The sequence below is a fragment of the Terrapene carolina genome, unplaced genomic scaffold (assembly GCF_002925995.2).
Source record: "Terrapene carolina triunguis isolate 2854851 unplaced genomic scaffold, T_m_triunguis-2.0 Scaffold58, whole genome shotgun sequence".
Lineage (NCBI taxonomy): Eukaryota > Metazoa > Chordata > Testudines > Emydidae > Terrapene > Terrapene triunguis.
Genome location: NW_020664409.1, coordinates 4,539,768 through 4,560,149, shown reverse-complemented (window position 1 = coordinate 4,560,149; position 20,382 = coordinate 4,539,768). Strand labels below are relative to the sequence as shown.

At 45.0% G+C, this 20,382-nt stretch overlaps 1 protein-coding gene across 2 annotated transcripts in view; it reads right to left on the bottom strand.

Annotated features, from left to right (window-relative positions):
- The window catches only part of PHACTR1 (phosphatase and actin regulator 1), a 410,748-nt gene that overhangs the window by 1,366 nt on the left and 389,000 nt on the right, over positions 1-20,382 (bottom strand). For both annotated transcript variants that reach the window (XM_026660202.2, XM_024202986.3), the window contains 2 exons: positions 10,207-10,347; positions 4,954-5,030 (listed from right to left, as the gene is read on the bottom strand). In XM_026660202.2, coding sequence (XP_026515987.1) covers positions 4,954-5,030; positions 10,207-10,347 — 218 coding nt within the window. The remainder of the gene's footprint in view (positions 1-4,953; positions 5,031-10,206; positions 10,348-20,382) is intronic.

Below are 20,382 nucleotides of genomic sequence, written 5' to 3'. Positions count from 1 at the left end.
TTTCAGCTCAGCTACTGACTCACTATGTGACCTTGGAAAAGTCATTTAAACTTCCCTGTTCCTCAATTTATCTATCTGAAAAAATGGGTTTAGCAACATTAAGACTTACCAAACTCACCAAGTTGTTGTAAGGCTTTCAGGGCCTGATCCAAAGCCCACTGAAGTCAATGAGTGTTTTTGGATCAGAACTTTAGGGCCTGTTTACACACCAATTATTCCAGAATAGCTATTCCAGAATAACTCCTCATTGTGGACACTCTTATTCCAGAATAAGAGTGTTGACACGTAGTTATTCCAAAATAGCTATTCCACTTTAAATTCACGGCCTACCTTACTCCAGAATAATTTTCATTTGCAGGCAAGCCCTCAGATCTTAATAGACTTGACATAAATTCAAAGTATTATTAAGGCTATATTTTAGTCATGGGTATTTTTAGTAAGTCATGGACAGGTTACGGGTAGTAAACAAAAATTCACAGCCCATGACCTGTCCATGACTTGTACTATATACCCCTGACTAAATCCTGGGGGCCACGGGTGCTGGGGTCGGGTGGCCCAGGACCCCTGCTGGTGCTCGGGGGGGGGGAAGTTGGCGGGGCTGGCAGGCTTCCTGTCTGGCTTCGTGCCTCCCCGGAAGAGGCGACATCCTCCTCCCTCAACTCCTAGGCGGAGGCGTGGCCAGGCACTCTGCACACTGCCTCTGCCCCGAGTGCCGGCTCCGCAGCTCCCATTGGCTGGGAACTGTGGCCAGTGGGAGCTGCGGGCGGTGTCTGCAGGCAGTGGCAGCATGCAGAGCTGCCTGGCCACACCTCTGCCTAGGAGCTGAGGGATGTCGCCACTTCCGGGGAGCCCCCCCACAAGGCAAGTACCGCCCAGAGCCTTCACCCTCTCCTATGCCCCAACCCCCAGCCCTGAGCCCCCTCGAACACCCAAACTCCTGCTGCTGCTGGGGGCGCGGTGGCCCAAGACTGCCCCAGCAGCGGCTGGTGCGGCTGGCACAGGGGCTGCCTGAGCAGCTCAGGCAGCCCCTGGGCCAGCTGCACCGGGCACTGCAGAAGTCCCAGAAAGTCACGAAATCCACGACAAACTCACAGCCTTAATTATTATTCATGAACGTTTAAGTTTAAAGAGACATTTGAAGTTAAATGTGCAGCTTCTCTGCAGGGACTGTTTTGCAATGTATCCAGAGGCTTTTGTTTCCAGTCATGTATGTTTGTTTTTTTTAAGTGTTGGTCTTTAACTCTATCATCAGCTAAAGTATCCATCCCTCTAGAAGAGCAACACTCATATCCTTTACCCAGCATATGTGTCACTATCCTAATGACAAAAATAGATCATTACCCTGTTAATGATTTTATAATGGTGACTTATCTGAGTTTAAGAGAATTACTCTCTTTCATGTAAGTGTGTTTCATTTATGTGGATATTTTTTGGTTAGACAAACAGCTCCAACAACCCTGTTGAACTTTAGATGAACCTTTCTCCAGCTTCAAGTATGCTGGGCTTAGCTTGCAGTGAGCCCAGGGCCAGATTTGAATGAATCAGAAGCAGCTTATGGATTGAAATGGAAATCAGACAAAATTCAAGAGATTTCAGATGAATGGTCTCCTCAAGATTTGGAAATAAAGCAAAATTCTGGATGCAAACCCACATGAACCAAACTGAAAGAAGGCTCACGCAGACACCCCGCAAACTAAAATTGCTAAGTTTCACAGGTATGTCTGCACTCCAGTGCGCTGCCGCTGTGCCATTGTAGTTCTGTAGCGTAAACACTTACTACAGCGATGGAAGGGGTTTTCCCACGCTGTAGTAAATCCACCCCCTCAAGAAGCAGTAGCTGGATAGTAGAATCCTTCTTCTGATCTAGATGTGTCTACACTGGGGGTTAGAAATTTTTCACAAGTCTGAGCGATGTACCTAGGTGAACCTAAGTTTTAGGTGTAGATCAAGCCACATGCTTCTAGACTTAATGCCTGATCTTGTGAGTTGTTGAGCACTCAATGGAAGCTGAGAGTGCTTAGCACCAGTTAGAACCGTAACCAGTTACAGGTATCTCACATCTGGAGGCTGAATTTAGCAGGACAAACTCAACTCTAGTGTAAATCCATTGAGAGGTCAAAAGAGTAGGTCAGAGATGATTATGGACCGTTGTGTGCAAGTACTAAACTGGAACTGGCCTAAGATTTCATGCTTCAAAGACAGCTGCTTGTCTCTTGCAAATGACTGTCCTGCACCTTTAAGCGGGGGGTGTTTGGCTGGCTGGCCCGCCGAATGAAGGGAACAGTGCTTTATGGCTGGTGGGGGGAGGGGGGAGATGAAAACTGCTGCAAAAAGGGGTCAGCGTGGTTGCTGACTCATCCCCTGGGAATGGCAGAGTTTCAAAGGGGCAGCTCAGCACCTGAAGCCTTCCTTTTTACACGGACCAAGGCTGAAGCAGGACCCACCCTCCCTCCCTTTTAGGTGGTAAAATACCAGGTTTGGTCAACACCTGCTGTGGGCATTATGCTAGCCACCCCTTTTTTAGGGGGACTGGGAAGGAATATTTCCCTTACCACCATATTGGCTTGGGTGCAGTTGGGTTTTTTTTCACCTTCCCCACAGTGGGTTTCAGGAAGGAGCCTATTCATGCATGGCGTGATGGGCGGTAGGCTATATGTCACAACTCATTATTTAAGTGTAGGGTGGATGTCCAGTGCAGGTACTCCATAGGAAAGGTATACAGTGACTGGATAAATGGCTTGGAAAAGGACTTAAAAAGAGGTGTTCATTAAAGGAACGAATAGGGAGTGGTTGGGGACTCCTATGATTGGTACGGCAGGGAGCCAACCTCCCATTATAGCCCACCTTAACCCTCCCACGAGGGGGTGGGGGGTGGATGGTAAGGTCCCGGACATGGATTTGCTGGAGGGACCTGGAGGGAAAAAGAGGGGGAGCTGGTAAAAGCTCCCCGGGTAATTACAGAATAAACATGGGGTTACCTGGACTGTACACTGTTATCTACCAGGTAGTCTCAGACATCTAATAATAAAGTCGTAGCCTGATTAAACCCATGTCAAATGTCTCCTCTCCTTCTTTCGGCATAGCCAGACAACACACACGTACATTCTTATTTGTTACTATTTGACTCCTTTTTCCACATCTTTAAATATGACGGTTAACGTGGTGCTAGCTGGTGGATCATTTCTGCAAATGAATGTGTGCATAAACTATGCAACAATTTTAACACAATTATAATGTATGTAAATGTAAATAAAGATCCACATGATGCAAAATTAATTCAGCCTTATGCTTTTCCAGGGCATTCCTAAGTACTAACTAAAAGAGATTTGTATGAGACCTCTCTTTCTTGAAATGAATTCCTACAATTGTTATTTGAAAAAAAAAATCTATGAAAAATAAATGTAAGTGAATCTAGTGTAGGACTTTACTAACCACAGAGAGCCTGATTTTCAGAGGTGCTGAGCACCTGCAGCTCTCATTGACTTCAGCTGGACTTCCAGGGACTTAACACCTCTGAAAATTACAGAATAGAAGCAGCATGGACAATGGTAAGGCAATCTTCCCAATCCACCAATGTGCCTCAACCCTGAATTGTTATGGATGAGCGTGTTAGTTCAGGCTCCTGGCTCATTCAGTACAGGGCTTTTCTGCCCGCACTGCCTACAAGGATATGAACGGGTGCCAGTTTTAACGCTGAGTTTGATATTTCCTCCTAAATTGCCTATGGAAAGAACTGAAACACAGTAATAGAATAACCTGAGCATTCTATATGATTTGTGTTCCCATTGTAGTGCATTAGCATCCTACAATGTATGAGCTCTGCAACAGGAAATGCTGTTATAACCTTTCTGTTTTCCTTTTCCTTCCAGCCACAACCACCATTTATGTTAGATACCAGAACAAGTGAAATGCAAAATGACCAGCCTGCTAAACAAGCAAAATAAAAAAAGAGATTAAATATTGTTACAGAAATGACACACAACTGCATACAAGCCTGTAATCTTGATGGGCGTATGCAGGGGTGAAAGTAGAAATAGGGACTTACCTGTACGGGGCTGCGTTGGGGCCGGCTCTGGCCCCCGGAAGGGGCGGGTCCTCGGGTGGAAGGGGTGGGGATGTGGGGAGTCAGAGCCAGCCCCAGCCCGCCTTGTAAGTGCCCTGTAAGTGCCCTCTCCATCCCCCGCTGGGGTAGCAGCGGCAGCTGGGGGCTCCGGCAGCAGTTTAAAGGGCCCAGGGCTTGGCCACCGCTACCGTCCCGGGCCCTTTTAATCGCTGCCGGAGCCCCCGGCTGCCACTGCTATCCCAGGGCTCCGGCAGCGGGGTTCTGGGGGCTATTTAAAGGGCCCAGAGCTCCCCTGCCTCTACCGCCCCGGGGCTCCGGGGGCTATTTAAAGGGCCGGGGCCATAGAGGCAGCGGGAGCCCCGGGCCCTTTAAATAGCTGCCGGAGCCCCGCCGCTACTCCAGGGCTCCGGGGGCTATTTAAAGGGCCCAGGACTCCCCTGCTTCTACCGCCCCGACCCTTTAAATAGCCCCTGGAGCCCTGCTGCTGGAGCCCTGGGGAGACCCGGCCCTTTAAATAACCCCCAGAGCCCCGCTGCCGCTACCCCAGGGCTCCAGCATCGGGGCTCTGGTGGCAATTTAAAGGGCCTGGGGCTCCAGCTGCTGCTGGGAGCCCCAGGCCCTTTAATTGCCACCTGGGGAAGCCAGGCCGCCCCGGTACAGCGCACTGACTCTTGCCAGTACACCGTACCGGGGCATACCGGCTTACTTTCACCTCTGGGCATATGTCTTGAGTGGTGGGTTGATTGTGAATGCTGTTTGTGTGTGGCTATGTATTTGGTGTGTACATGTTTGGGAAAGAGGATGCCTATATGTTTTGGAAATCAGCACTATTAATTGTTAATCTTAAAACAAACAAAACAAACAAACAAAACAGAAAAGTCTCATCCAACCTTGTTAGATGCTTGCTTAATTCATGAACCTCCATTTCAGTGCTTTTAAATTCATTGAGCTCTTTTCGAATGGCTGCCTGCAAATGACAAAGAAACCAGTAAATATGCAAATAAAAGAGAACAAAATAAGCTCACTTTTTATTCAAAATGGTATATTTGCTTAACAAGCACGAAAGAGGCCATAAACGATGTTCTCATAGGTAGAGGAGAAAGCATATACAAGGCTCTTTAAAATATTTCTTATAAAAAAAGAGAGAGAAACCCGATCTAAAAATCACATGAAGACAAGAGCAGAAGAATGTTTCAGTGAGCTGTATCTATTCGAAGGGGAGGTTATTTGTAAACAATGCTGACATAGGTCCTAGTTCTGGTCCCTCAAATACCCCCAAATGAGTGCACATATATGTTGCAAAAGCAAAATGAACAAAAAGCCATATGGAACAGATGAATGGCTGCCAAACTTGGGCTATGCCTGACCATAAGGGAGAGAGTACCAGAGCGGAGTGCCTGTCACACAGAATGCCCTGCTGCTTATCCGTATTAAGTCAACCTCTGGGAGAGGCAGCAAGACCATTCCTGTCAAACAGAACTGCTGCAGCAGGGCACATAAGTAAGAAGTAAGAAATGCCAGCACCTTGAATTGCAGCACCCACAGCAGACTGGAAGCCAGTGCAGGGCAAAAAGCGTGAGTGCCAAATGCTCACATTGGCCTGTTGCTTAACAGGCAGATGGCCGCATTCTGCACTAGCAGAAAATTCAGAGTGATCTGCAAGGGTGGGCCTACGTAGAGCACATAGCAGTTTCCAGTGTAGACGTGCCAAAGGCATGGGCAACTGTGGCACAAGGAAACATATTCAAAAGTTCCTAAGTCCCACTGACTTTCAATGAGGCTTGATGATCCTGGAACCCAACACATCTTACAGTTTGGATTGCTTCGTTATTTATTTAAAACAATATTCTTTCTGCAAAAAGAACTCCCAGCAGGCAGGGCCGGCTCCAGGGTTTTGGCCGCCCCAAGCAGCCAAACAAAAAAAAAACAAAACAAAAAAAGCCGCGATCGCGATCTGCGGCGGCAATTCGGCAGGAGGTCCTTCGCTCCGAGCAGGAGTGAGGGACCGTCCGCCGAATTGCCGCCGAACAGCTGGACGTGCTGCCCCCTCCGAAGTGGCCGCTCCAAGCACCTGCTTGATAAGCTGGTGCCTGGAGCCGGCCCTGCCAGCAGGAGATGGCACTAAGCAACGGAAATAGCACCAAACTCTAAAATAGCTAGAATAACTGGATAGTATGTCACCCAAATCACTAAAGTCTCAATCCTGCAACTTCCGGGGGTCAGGACTGGGCCCAGATTGAAGAATGTCTAGCCTCCAAGCAGTCTCACTGTTGATGGTCTAGCCCAAGATCGAAAAACCTTTGACTCCGCTCCCCCCCCCCGCTGGTCTTATCAGTTTATGCTTCTACCTTACTGCCTAATTATGAAACCTTTTACTCATGTGAGTAGTCCCACCGGTAAGTGCTACTCATGGGAGGAGGGGCTATGTCTAAGGAAATCTGCACTGGTATAACCTCCTAATACAGATAAATTACATCAGTGCAAAACGGGATATGTGCCAGTGTGATTTATCCAAGAGCAAACTGCCTTCATCTAGACCAGAGCAGATGCTAGGCGTAAGCAGACTAAGGCTATGTCTACACTGGCACTTTCGTCGTTAAAACTTTCGTTGCTCAGGGGTGTGAAAACAACCGCCCCCCTAAATGACAAAAGTTTTAAGGACGAACAGCGCCGGTGTGGACAGCGCTTCGTCGGCAGGAGCCGCGCTTCCGACAACGAAGCTACCGCCCCTCATTGGAGGTGGTTTTATTTTGTCGCCGGGAGAGCGACAAAGAGTGGCTACACAGCACACATCGCACCGGTGCGGCTGCAGAGGCACAGCTGTGCCATTGTAAGGTGTGCAGTGTAGACATAGCCTAACAATTGCTTAGGGCTCCGAGCAGCTTAAGGGGGCCCCAAAATATTCCTGCTGAGGGCCCCCAATGGGCCAGCACTGCCTCTGACAAGGACTCTTTGCATGAGCTGCAGAACTGGGCCCTTTGTGCGCTTTACATACAGCACTGTTGTTTTATTTACTTTGGAAATGACTGTCAGGCTGTGCCTTATCTATCACTGAAAAGACTGACTGTTTATGTAGCAGCTCAAGGGTCTGCCCTCAGCAGACCGATTTGCTGCCTAAGTGACTGTGAAGGGCCACACAGGCGGCTCCCTCAAGGTCTGAAATCGATTACCCCATGGATTCCTGATCTATTGGTGAGATCTTAACATGCCCTTTTTATTCCTCAAACCATTACAGTTGGTAAAGATGAAGTCAGACTGAACACAATTCTGCACATCCAGAACATGGAGAGCAAGATTAATTTGACAAACAGAAAATCCATTAGAAAAATATATTTTTGCAATAAATCTTCGCCCTGGCCCGTGAAGACAGAAAGTTATTGAATAGTAGCTGTGGAGGGGAATAATCTTCAATAAGGGAGTTTTGGTTTTGTCAGAGATGGTTTCAATTTGTTTTTCTATTTTTTGTTTAAATGGTGTAAATGATGGATGTGGAAAAGCAGGCATTGCAGATGCCAGCAATCGGGATATTTTCCATAGGACCTGACCTCAAGTGGGAAAAATACATTTGTGCACTTTTTTTGCTCCCTTATACATGCAGAAGGAATATCAAGCCTTGTTTCCTCTGTTTTGCTGGAGGTCTTGATCAGCGACTGCCAGAACTCAGTGATACAGACTGGCCTTCAACATACACCATAAATAAGGGTCCAAGCTCCATTTCCCTCCCATATTTACTTTCTTTTTAATACTGGTACTTAGCACTTTTATACTACTTTTCAGTCAGAGATCTACAAACACTTTACAAAGCTGGACAGGCATTATTATCTCCATTTTATAGATGAGGAAAAATAACGTACAGATTGGTTGAGTTACTTGACTAAGGGGGCTTGTCCACAAAGGAAAGTTATATTAGTATAAGCCAAGATGTGAATTGAAACTGTTATAGTTATCTCAACATAATGCCCAGGACGGACAGTCTTATTCTGGAATAAGTAAAGGCTTTTTTTGGTTTGGTTTTCATTGCTTTGCAAGGGATTAAAGCTAAACTGAAGAAAGCCACTCTTGTACTAGAATAAGGCTACGTCTTCACTACCCGCCGATCCGGCGGGTAGCAATCAGTCTATCGGGGATCGACTTACCGCGTCTAGTGAAGACGTGATAAAATCGATCCCTGATGGCTCTACCGTCGACTCCGGAAATCCACCGCGGCAAGAGGCGGTAGTGGAGTCGACGGCGGCGCGGCAGCAGTCGACTTGCCGCCGTCCTCACAGCCAGGTAAGTCGACCTAAAATACGCCACTTCAGCTACGCTATTCACGTAGCTGAAGTTGCGTATCTTAGGTCGACCCCCTGGTTTAGCTATACTGGTATAACTGCTAACACATGCCTGTGTAGACAAGCCTTAATTGTACAGTTAGTCAGCTGTAGGGTCAGGAATAGAAATCAGGGCTCCCAGTTTTATTTCCTGTCTACTGGACTACACAGCCTGGTGGTAACATGCTGGGCTGACACAGTTCCACATTAAAAAAAAATTTAGATCCTGATTTCCATTTAAACTATGGACCCTTTAAATCACAGTGGCAATGTAAAGGGGCCAAAGAGTGGGTGTAACATTTCTCAGGCCCATAGTCTTGTCTGTCTTGAGAACGGCAATAACAAGTTTAAATTTCTCTGTCTCACTTTGTGGACGCTATCACCTTGTCTCTGCTTGAGACAGACATTGCACTCTACATAGTAGGACAAAGAAACAAGTGGAAACAGCCTGAAGTGTGAATACAGTCCACCTTCTTTCTGCAACCTCAGTGTTATTTATATAATGTCAGGGCAGTAAGCCCTTTGCTGCTGATTTCTACCACCACATTGAGTCTGTGGTGGGATATAGGAATAACTGATGTGCCAGACTCCACTAACACTCAAAAAAAGGTGCACTTGATACAGAGAACTGCTTTTCCCAATATATATGGCACATAAGACAATAATTAGGTTTTTAAAAAACTTTTGGGGAGCAGGAAAGAACATAACATAAGAACAGCCATACTGGGTCAGACCAATAGTTCATCTAGCCCAGTATCCTGTCTTATGGCAGTGGCCAATGCCAGATGCTTCAAAGGGAATGAATAGAACAGGGCAATCATCAAGTGATCCAAAATCATGTTCTATCCCTCCTATCTTAAGATAAAGATACTGGGTAAAATTTTCAAAAGCAACTGAGACCCAGTGGCTTTCTATTGGACAGGTGCTTTTGACAATTTTATCAACTGACATTTTGCACCCAAGGATTGATTAATTATGTGACTACAGTTTTAGTGAGTGCCACTGCGGTACTGGTTCATTAATTCTGTCTCCAGGTATCATGTGCAACCTTGCTTGTAGGAGCTCCCCACCCATAAACTGGTAGAATTATTCAGCGCAACCAACCAACACACACGCACAAATACAAGGGCAGTCAGCAAGGTCTCTTCCTCAGAGATCCTGATTCCCCTCTAATGCTGATTTTATGCCAGTGTAACTCCATTGATTTCACTGGGATTAGTCCTGGTTTACCGGGATTGGCAAATGAGGCTTAACATTTACAACAAGAAAACAAAATACATTAACATCAGCAGAAAAGGAATAGAAAACTCATCAGCTTGGGATTCAATACAGCCCTGCAACTCTGGATGGTCAGTACCCTCCCAAAGGCATTTCACTCTCTACCTTCCAGCCGGCCGCTCTTAGGCCTTGTCTACATACAAAAGCCATACTATTTTAACTCTACAGGTATAGATAAAGCAGTACAATCCTTCTAGTATTGATGCAGTTATATGCCAGTATAAAAGAGGTTACACCAGCATAGTTTATTCCTGTATAGGAAGGGGAATAAATAAGTTATGCTGATATAAAGCACCTTTATATAGGTATATCTGCATCCACGCTAGGGAATGTTCTGGCATAACTATATTAATTACGATCACATTCCTAACCAGCATAGTTAGGCAGGTACAAAATCTGTGGGCAGACCAGGCATTATAGCCTTTCCCCTCGCCACCTTTGGAAGGAGACTGAATTGAGGTTAGGCCCTTGTTCACAGTGTCGTGTCACACCAGCATTACTGAACCTTGTGATCAATACACAGCTGCTACTGGATCCTAAGCTCATTGGGCTTACTTTGTCGGCGGCTGAGAGTCGCGTCCAGGGTTTGTCCGCCCTCCTGTCATAGTCCTGAGCATCTGCCACTTCCACGTAGTCACTGAAGCGGATGAGGATCTTTTTCTCACGCAGCTCTTCCACTGTGGGCCTTTGGCTCAGCTGCAGGTACAAGGGGAGAAAGGGCACTGAAACTTAATTCCTCCCCACCTGCCTGTGCTATTCATTGAGTTATTTTACAGGCAGAATGATCATAATGATAGTAGGTCCCAAAGGTAACATGGTCAGCTTCATTGGTTTTAATTACCTTCTGCATATTCAGTGGCTGGAAGACAAATCACTGTTTTGCCTTCTGAATACCAGATATGAGGGTGCAAAAAGGCCCTAGAGTTGGAGTAGCTGGTTGCAGGAGGATCCCTCGGTGGCACAGAGCCGGCATAGCAACTTATATGCCATCCCCCCTATAGCTGGAGTAGGGGCAGTAGATTGGGGAGGGACTGTGGCTGGAACATCCCTATGCTTCACTGATCCCTGGCTACTGTTGATACCCAGCAGATGTCAAGCTAATACCAGAGACTGGCCCAGTGCATCACAGGCACAGGAAGATCAGGAGAACACAAAGGTGACTAGCCACCTTCACGCACCTCCTAGGGAGACCAGACATCTCGATATTATAGGCACTGTTGCAGTATTAGGGGCTCTGTCTAATATAGGCAACTATATTCCCCCTCCCACCCCCCAAAAAAGTGTCCCGATTTTTGACATTTGTTATTTGGTCACCCTAGCACCTCCCCACCGCCCACGCCCACTCCTGGGTTGTGATGCGTGCTCTTTTGCTGCACTGGAGGCTGCAGGCTGAGGAAGTAAGCCTATTCCTTTCTGAATTATGCTCGAAAGGTGACAAAGCGCCATTACTTACCATTGTAATACCTCATGGAAAGGAAGGCAGGATGGCTTTTGCTCATTTAGCTTTTCACTTTATGCTTTAGTTTGATTTTATGTCACAGTATATTGGATTTTTTAACAGATTATATTGACTACAAGAAAAAATTTCAGGCACATATTGCATCATGTCAAGAAACCATCTTCATTGTTCCAAAGCAATTTTTCTGAGTTCTGCAGAAATGTAGGCCAACCATACTTAAAAACACAAATCAGAAATAATATGCCCATAGTCCACATATACCGTAGTCAGCTATGTGCATGTATCCAAGGGCAGAATTTGGCTGTAAGGGATTTATTCTCTTTGAATGCACAGAATTCCCATTACTGTCAATTGGAATTATATGTACTTTTCTAAAGAAGAGACTATATATACGTATTCGATTCAAACAGTTGCATTAATCCAGCATTATGGCAGAACAGTTAAACTCACAGTATGTAAGAAACTGCAAAAGTTAAAGTTCCAATAGCAATTTTAACTTGGCCATGTTGCCCATACAATAAGCCTTATGGCACAAAATACATTTTATATTACCTTAGACCTTAGTCCGTCCCGTGCTTTGCTGCACATTGGGCTATCCACATTTGCCATCCTTGCCTGTCAACTGTCAACTGCCCTTCTCTCCAAATCTTCCCATTTCATGTTGAGGTGCTTGATGTCGTTCAGAACTATTCGTTTCCATGTTATTCGCGGTCTTCCTCTTTTCTTGCATTTTCTGGCTTCCATTCAAGGGCGGTATTTGGTAAGCGTTCTTTTTCCATTCTCAGCATATGTCCCAGCCACTAATGTCTTCTTTTGTAGATTATTTGTGAGAGGGTGCCTTGTCCAGAAATTTTTCTGACTTCTTCATTTGTCTTCCTATCTCTATATGTTATTCCCAATATTCTTCTCAGACATTTGTGATGAAATGCAACAAAATATGGATGGAGGAGAAAGTGCTGGAAGAATGGACCCTCGATATCATAATCAAGTTACTAAAGAAAGGTGATCTAAACAATTATTCAAATTGGAGGGGAGTAACACTTCTATCTGTCACAGGAAAAGTATTAGCAGCAGTCCTCCTGAACAGAATGAAAGGAAAGATGGATACCATCCTACGTGAACAACAATCTGGATTTAGACAAGGCAGATCGTGCACAAACGCTATTTTCACCCTGAGTCGGATTATTGAAACCACAGTTGAATTCCAAGGCAGTCTTGCCATCAATTTTGTGGACTTTCAAAAGGCATTCGATAGTGTAAATAGAGAAACAATGTGGAAAATTGTGAAACAATATGGAATTCCAACAAAATTAATCAACATTATGAAGGCATTCTACGCCAACTCAAAATGCTGCATTAAAATGGAAAATGGATTGAGTAAACCATTCAACATTTTATATACATAACATATAATGCTACCCAGTTAACCAGAAAAACAGAAATGGTAAATACACATGTGCAACATAGCTGAGCTAATAGTGCTGGGATAATCTTAGCTTTTGCATTTCTTAATTTTGATTAAAAGTTTCAAATAAGCCGAAGGGCAACATTTTCAAAAATGTCTAAGTGACTTACGAGCCTAAGTCCCATATTCAAAACTGACTTAGGCCCAGATCCTCAAAAGGTATTTAGGCCATCAATCAATACGAGTTAGGTGCCTAAATACCTCCCCGCCTAAATACTAGTGACTTTCAATGAGCTTTAGGCTTCTATGTGCCTAAATTGTTTTTGAAGATCACGTAGATGGTTTGAAAATTTACCCTTTGTGATTTCTGTGCAACTCCAATGTTACATTAACAGTTTTTCCTCAATGTTACATTTTCTAAGCTTTTTAAAGGAACAAAGATTAAAAAAAGCCCATACTTAATAATGATACCATTTCAATGGTCCCAATTAGGTTTTGGTGTTCACACGTCGCTGAGGTGAATGGGGTTAATTCCTATATTTGCTGCTGCTACTGTATGGATGAAAATACTTTTCTGCAAGGCTGATTTAATAGGGAAGGACCTTATTGGTTTACAGCAGAAAAAAGAAAGATTACTATTTGCAAAATATTGCTGATGCAGCCAAAATTGCATAGATTCTAAAAGCAGCTATTTTCTCTCACACCATCTTTGATATGAAGTCAGAGTTTTATGGGAGGATTTTGTGGTGTGTATTTAATTAAAACAATTACAATCGCTTTTACGCAAACTGTACTAACAGTGGCCTGAGAACAGTAGCTACTGCCTATGCCCAATCCCACGCTCAGGAAAAACAGCAGACACTGAGTATGCCGGGTTGGACGGGGAAAATGCACATTGTGATATCAAAGTGGGGCTTCATTAAACTCTGCTAACAACATCCCAGGCCATCTTGTTTTTTGAAAACAACAGTGCATCTCGGCCTGTACAATATTTTTTGCTACTTTTGTGAACTATTTGTTCCAGACAATAATACAAAGCTATCTTAGGGATACACAGTACTTTGTCAGTCAAGCTGAAAAGAGAAATGTGTATAAAGTACAACTGTCTCTGTGGTTCTGTCAACACTACAGAGATAACCAACAACCACTAAAGTTGGCTGAAACATGATTATGTTATAAACACACTCTCTTATTACTTATCAGGGCAGAAAAAGCAAAACAACCACCTGCAAAACATGGTAAGGAGCTATTTATAGCCTATATCAGGGTTAATACACGGTTCTTGAACATGTTTTTTTCTGTCCTCAAAAGCAAGAAAAACAAAACATGTTTGGGCTGTAACCATGGTAATTTCCATCTTGTAGATGGTCCTTCTCTCTGTGTATTACAGCTCACATCAAATATGATTGTAAATTATGTATTAGGGGTTATGTACCTTTTAAAATAATAGAGAAACAAACGCTGTCAACTCTGTTAATATTACAGCATTGCTGTTCAGGCAGCTCTGTAGCAGTTAAACATGATTATCTCTCCTCTAAATTTTTATCTAAACCGCAAATGAACCAGTAAGAAAATACCCAAACCACCGCTACATTTAAATAATATCAAGGCTGGAACGAAAAGCCAGGACATTCAAAGATAAGGTTGACACTCCATCTTTTATTAGCCTCAATGTGCCTCTTTTCCCCACAACATGAATTAAGGATGAAGTGTCAGTGTTATCTTTTCATTTCTGAGCTCTTGTCAGTTCATGACAGACCCTGGTCGTTATTTAAAAGTAGGATTTTTTTTTTTTTGGGTATTTAATACCCTATTTATATAGTAGGTGATGACATTTGATCAAAAGATGAAAGCCTGTAAACTAAATGCAGTTTTCAAAAGGTGGATTCAAAGGAAACATTGAAGTCAATTTTTACAGACTTTGACTGATAAATTACTGCAGTCGTTTTGGGGTGAGGGAAGGCTTTTTTTATACACTTGTTTTTCTTTCATAGCTCCTTGCCCATTTTCCACATTTAACCTGGTTTAATATTTGGGTGATGTTGCCATACTAAATAATTTGCTTATTTTCCCTGCAGGAGGCAGACACGAGGATGCTGTTTGATGCACCGTGGCATACAGTGCCAAGCTGGTGTGTGGGTATATGGGTGGTGCTTCTCACATGTCCAGGAGGCACAGGCGCCAAACGGCTTCAATGCCATGGAACTTTGAAGTTTATTTCATTCAGGTGTGTTAGCTCACAATTGCAACAAAGGCTTGAACAGCTTAGGAGTAGGGCTCGTAGGTGCTATGGTAATACGAAGAATATTAATAATTATATATACTCACATATAATTTTTATAATAAAATCATATTTACACACACTAAATACTCAGTACGTTAAACCAAATAAGGATCTGATAATAATAAATAAAATAAGAGACTACTACAAAGAATGTGTGTGCTTTAGACAGACAGCAATAAATACGGCGGTTATCGGTTATTTACATAGTTAACATACTATTTACAGTCTCTCTTAGGGTCCAATACTGCACAGGACGAGCACCTCTTGTGCACTGCTAAGCATCCTCAGCTCCCAGTGGGTCTGATGCTCCAAGGTGCACAGAACCCTCAAATCCTACTGACCTCAGTGGAGTTCTGAATGCTCAGTAATTTGCAGGACTGGGTCCTTAAGCAGAAAAACAGTATATACCACTTCAGTGTTTGTTCATGGCAAGGACATTCAGGTGATTTGCTCTGAGACCTTTGCTGGGAATTTAGTTTATATCTCATGAGCTACCGTATCTTGGGTCAAAAATAACTACTTAGTGGACAACTAGTAAAACTGATGACTGCCTCCTCATAATGGTCAGGTGGGTTACGTGACCATTATAAAAACAGGGAAACCTGCCTGAAGCATTCAGTCAAGAGCCTGACAAAACTGGTTGCTTAATGAAGCTGGTCTACTAAAAAAGATGGAGAAGAATTGTACCCAGTGGATGAAGTCCTGGCTTCATCAAGTCAATGAAAGTTTTGCAACAGACTTTAATGAAGCTAAGCTTTCTCCCAGTGTGCTTCGGGATGCTTTGGGGCAGTGTTTTAGGACGGGAAGTTTCCTAAAAAGGCTGGTGTTCTCTAGTACAGGTTTCAGTGTCAATATCTGGAATGAGCCCTAACATTTTTTAAGCAACATAAAATATGGGCAGTGGGAATTCTCATTGCTCCCATTTGTGATGCCAATGAGATATACATGCATCTTTCCCTCCTTCGGGTGTATACAGGGGGTGCATGTGTGTGAATATTGGGGAGCTGGGGAGTATAATCCCTGGGGCTGGATATTGGTCTCACATTAGGGAAATCAGGAGGAACTCCCCTGAAGTCAATAGAGTTCCATCAGTGTAAATGAGATCAGAACCAGCCTCTGTATGGAAGCAGGGGTGGGGGAAGAAGGGGATTTCTTTCAATGTCGTCAGGAACTCTGGAGATAAAACAGCAGCTAATTTCAACCTTTGATAACAATCCCGTTTGCAAGCTAAAACAAACCAAAGTGCTGTCTCCTCAGGTTGGCAAACCAAACCACCCATCCCCTGTATAGCCAAGAATAACGTAGGGTTCAGCAATCTGCCTTGGGGATGTTACTGGGTATGCAACTAAATGCTGAACTTGCTCTGCACTAAGAGTGCCTTTGTGGGGTTTAGATGAATCCACTTCCAAAGTGGCTAAACCTATATCAACCAAGGAATTGTTAGTGAGGAGTAAGAGTGTCCACATGGGAAGCTAGTGCAGAATAGCTCTTGTGTACTAGCTATTATGGGCTTTTCGCCACAGGCAGACAAGCCCTAAGATGTTCCTGTATCCCGTCACTTATTCGTCATCTTCCTAGGGTTCTATGGAAGTTCTAATGGGGAATTTACTCTTACCCTATCCACCCCAGTTTCCATCAAAACTCATGCACCGGTAACAGACGATAAATTCCTTGCAGCATTTCCCGATGACTCAGAATCTCTAAAGGAAGGTTACTCACCTGTAATCAGAATTCTTCAAGATGGACCCTGAATGGTCACACACTTTGGATATGCCAGTGGTGCAGGTCATACTGGGGTAGCTTCTAGTAGCAGCGTCTGTTGGAGTGCCCCTTTCCTCATGGCTCTGAATGGTTGGAGGGCAGGGCTATACCATGGGTGCCCGGTGGGCCAACCACCTCAGTTCTTTTCATCACCCCCCGCCCCCCAGGTACAAAATTGAAATTAGGATTCGGAGGAAGAGGGGGAGGTGGGCAGGGAGGATGAATGTGCAGAGTCCACCGTGAAGAACTCCAGTTACAGGTGAGTAAACTTCATTCTTCTTCAAGTGGTCTCTGCACATCTGGGGAGTTTGTCAAGCAGCATTATTCTCTCTGGACGGTGCGATGAGCTGCCTTGCTTAAACAGAGATTGTCATACGGCGTTACCAGATTGTGGACTTTACTTCCTCTCGCTCTTTGAACGGCAGCCACCACCACCAACGAAACTGAAGCTGGATGCGTCTGCCAGGATGGGAACTGGCAGGATGCAGCTGGTATAGCTTGACTGATTCTTTTAAATTGTCTGTCCAGATGATGGATTAGCCAGGTACTTACTGCGGACACTAATAAACCATCGAGAGCTGGCAGGGTAATCTTACTCCTAGAAAGTGAACCCAGAACACTGAAAACCAGGTGTGTCATTTCTAAGGTTACCAAAGGGAGAGTTTAGAAAAACGGCAGGGCAAGAGACACTCCCTTGGACCCTGGTTTCTTTGCTGTTGTTAATTCTGACATATCAGATCCTTAGTTAAAAAAAAAAAACAAGAAAAGAAAAGAATAATGTAGAACTAATTAAAATCGAATTGAAGGCTGCTGCACGGGGAATGATCCAAAGACCTGGCAAGGCTCCTGGTCCATCTGCTCATGTGGTTGGAAGGAACGAAGGTAGTTTGTGTGCCATGCCCTGACATTAGGGGCTGCAAGGGGAGGAGCAGGGGCCAGGAGACTGCTCCCCAACGGGCATTGCTAACTGAAGGTTCTGCTCGTTCAAAATGCACTGTCAGTTCATCCCAAGGGTGGGAATGTGCAGAGGCCACCTGAAGAAGAACATGTAGTTTTGGCCTTTTTTTCAGTAAGAAGCTGCAGAGAAGGCTGAGGCACGACCGCTGGGCACTGTATTCACACTCGCATGGGCCAAGACAGCCTGCGCGGTGATGAGCGCTATGTAAATAACTAGAGAGAGATGTAGGTACATAGTGAAATCCACAGAAGCTGGAATTAGACTTCCAGGACAACACAGGCAAAAAACCAGTTTACAAAACCAAACTGAACTTTCTGTGGGTTAGGCTATCAGCATTTGAGCCATACAGGAAACAACTGTCACATTTTAAGTTGCCATACGAAAGAAGGAAGAGGAAACAATTTGTACAGACTCCTCAACAACCCCTGTGATGTTCATCTGCAGCCTCGGCTGCCTTCCCTCACCATCCTGAAACTCCTTGATGCATCCTGTTGACCCACTCTCTCCAGTGCTTCCCCTACTATGAAGTTTCTCATCCATCTACAGTGCCCCTGGACCACTGATCCATTCTTTAGGACTTCCACACACACCTCAGGAATGCGTTACTCTGTCCCTGATCTGGATCTAGGTCCGTGAGAGATTTATTTCAGGTTTCAGATTTACAGTAAATCTAAGTTGCTCTTTGAATTGCACTGAGGATTTCTGTGTAATGAAGCTTATGAAATCATCAACGGCTCCTTTCCAGTCCTTTCTGGGCTTTGAAGAGGTCTCCATTTGGATGTCTGTATTAAAAATGTAACCTTTAACAGTTTGCCCATGGGGTAAAATCTCACGTCATTATAGTGCGTCATATTTCAATACATCATCATCCTGTGACAAAAGGCCAGTCCTAGAAGATTTTCAAGGACACGGTCAGTGGTGCCCGCAGCCACACGTGTATTATGCATGGTGCATAGCAATGGCAGGGGTACCAGTTGGACAGTAGGTTTGCCCAGAGGTGGTGGGGGGAAGGGAAAGGGGCAGTTTGCCTTAGCCTCCCATTTGAGAGGGAGGCCCCCAAATCAAATGGCGTTGCGACCTGGCATGTGAGGTCACAATGCCACTCAGGTTTCGCTCAGTAGCTCGTGGATGGAGTGGTTGCTGGGCAAACCTGAGGGTGGTTGTGACCCTGTATGACAATTTGCAATGCCCAGAGCTGGGAACTGGGCCCAGCCCCATGGGACAGGCGCCCAGCCGCCGCAAGGCGAGCGTGGTTCACGTGAAGAATTTCTGGAGGTGCCCCTGGTCACTGAAGTGGAACTGTTCCATTGAAGACAGGATGGTCTCACAAAATCAGATGGGTAACAATTTGTGTTGTTTAATGTTTTTACAGTTAAGAGACTTTAGAATGGACACTACAGAACCATCTTTCCCTGTTGTTGTTAAACATACAATGCTTCTTGAATAAAGCTCTGCATATATTTCATCACCTTGAATTTGCTCTGTGTGTGCGTACATTAAATACCACCCAGAAACAGGCAAGTATAGTGGAGTAAACATTTGGAAAGACCAGTTAGCTTTGTCCCTGATCTCAGGTTTAACATCCTTTGTTAATAAGACTTCAGTACAGCTGGGCAGAGAGAACCTGCCCCGGTACTCATGATGCAGAGACATATCTGGGCCATATTCATGAAAGTGAGAGCTTGGGGAATAATTGTAATCTTTCTGAAATTCACCAGGTACTTGGCATTCCTAATTGTTATTTGTCAACTTTCAAACTTTATTCATTCCTTCTCTCTAGTGATTTCTGAGCATTTGTTATCTACAGGGACACAGTACATTCGTAGATCACAGCAAAATCCAATAATAGTGAAGTACCATGGTTCTTTCTGTATAATTACAGACAATTAGAAGCTGTCACTAGAACAATTAGTTTAAAAATTGAAAACAGATAAACCACCTAAGCCATGTATCCACTTAGGGCCTGATCCCAGGAGCTTTCCATGCACAAAGCTCCCACTGAAATTCAGTGTGATTATAGTACGTGTAGGGCTCATGAGATCATATCCTTATTTAGTAAAAGTCCAAAAACGGCCAAAAGGAACGTGTCTAGAGTGTGATATGAGTGTCAAAGAACCTAGTTTAATGGGAATGGAGGGTGTGCAGTAACAGACTCAACTGTTGCTATTGTTTGCAAGTGCGAACAGGAATTGCCTGTCAAGTAACTGAAATCTTCAGGATCACAGGTAGAGTTGCAGTTATACAGTAGACCAGTGGTCACCAACTGGGATCTCCCAGTTGATCGCGATCTCCAGTGGCACAGCGGGGCTGCTGCTAAGACAAGCTCCCTGCCTGTCCCGGCCCCATGCCGCTCCCGGAAGTGGGCAGCGTGCCTCCGGGGGCGGGGGTCTCCCTCCGCATGCTGCTCCTGCCTGCAAGCACTGCCCCCGCAGCACCCCAAGCCCCAGCCCCCCAAACCAGCCCTGAGCCCCCTCCCGAAGACTGCACCCTAGCACTCTGCCCCATCCCTGACCCCCCCTCCCAGAGCCAGCACCCTGTACCCCCTCCTGCACCCCAACCCCCTGCCCCAGGCTCAGCCCAGAGCCCCCTCCCACACTGCGAACCCCTCGGCTCCAGCCAAGAGCCTGCACCCCCTCCCCAACCCCCCACCCCAGCCCGGTGAAAGTGAGTGATGGAGAGAGCAGGGGATGGAGTGAGTGGGGCAGGGCTTTGGGGAAGGGGACGGGTTCATTCTAGGTTGCCCTTAAATTCAAAAAGTGATCTTGGGCGTAAAAAGGTTGGAGACCACTGCAGTAGACAGAACACTTTAGTCGTTGTAGTGGTGACCTCTTCAGTGCAAGTAGCTGCTCTTGCCTTCTGCATTT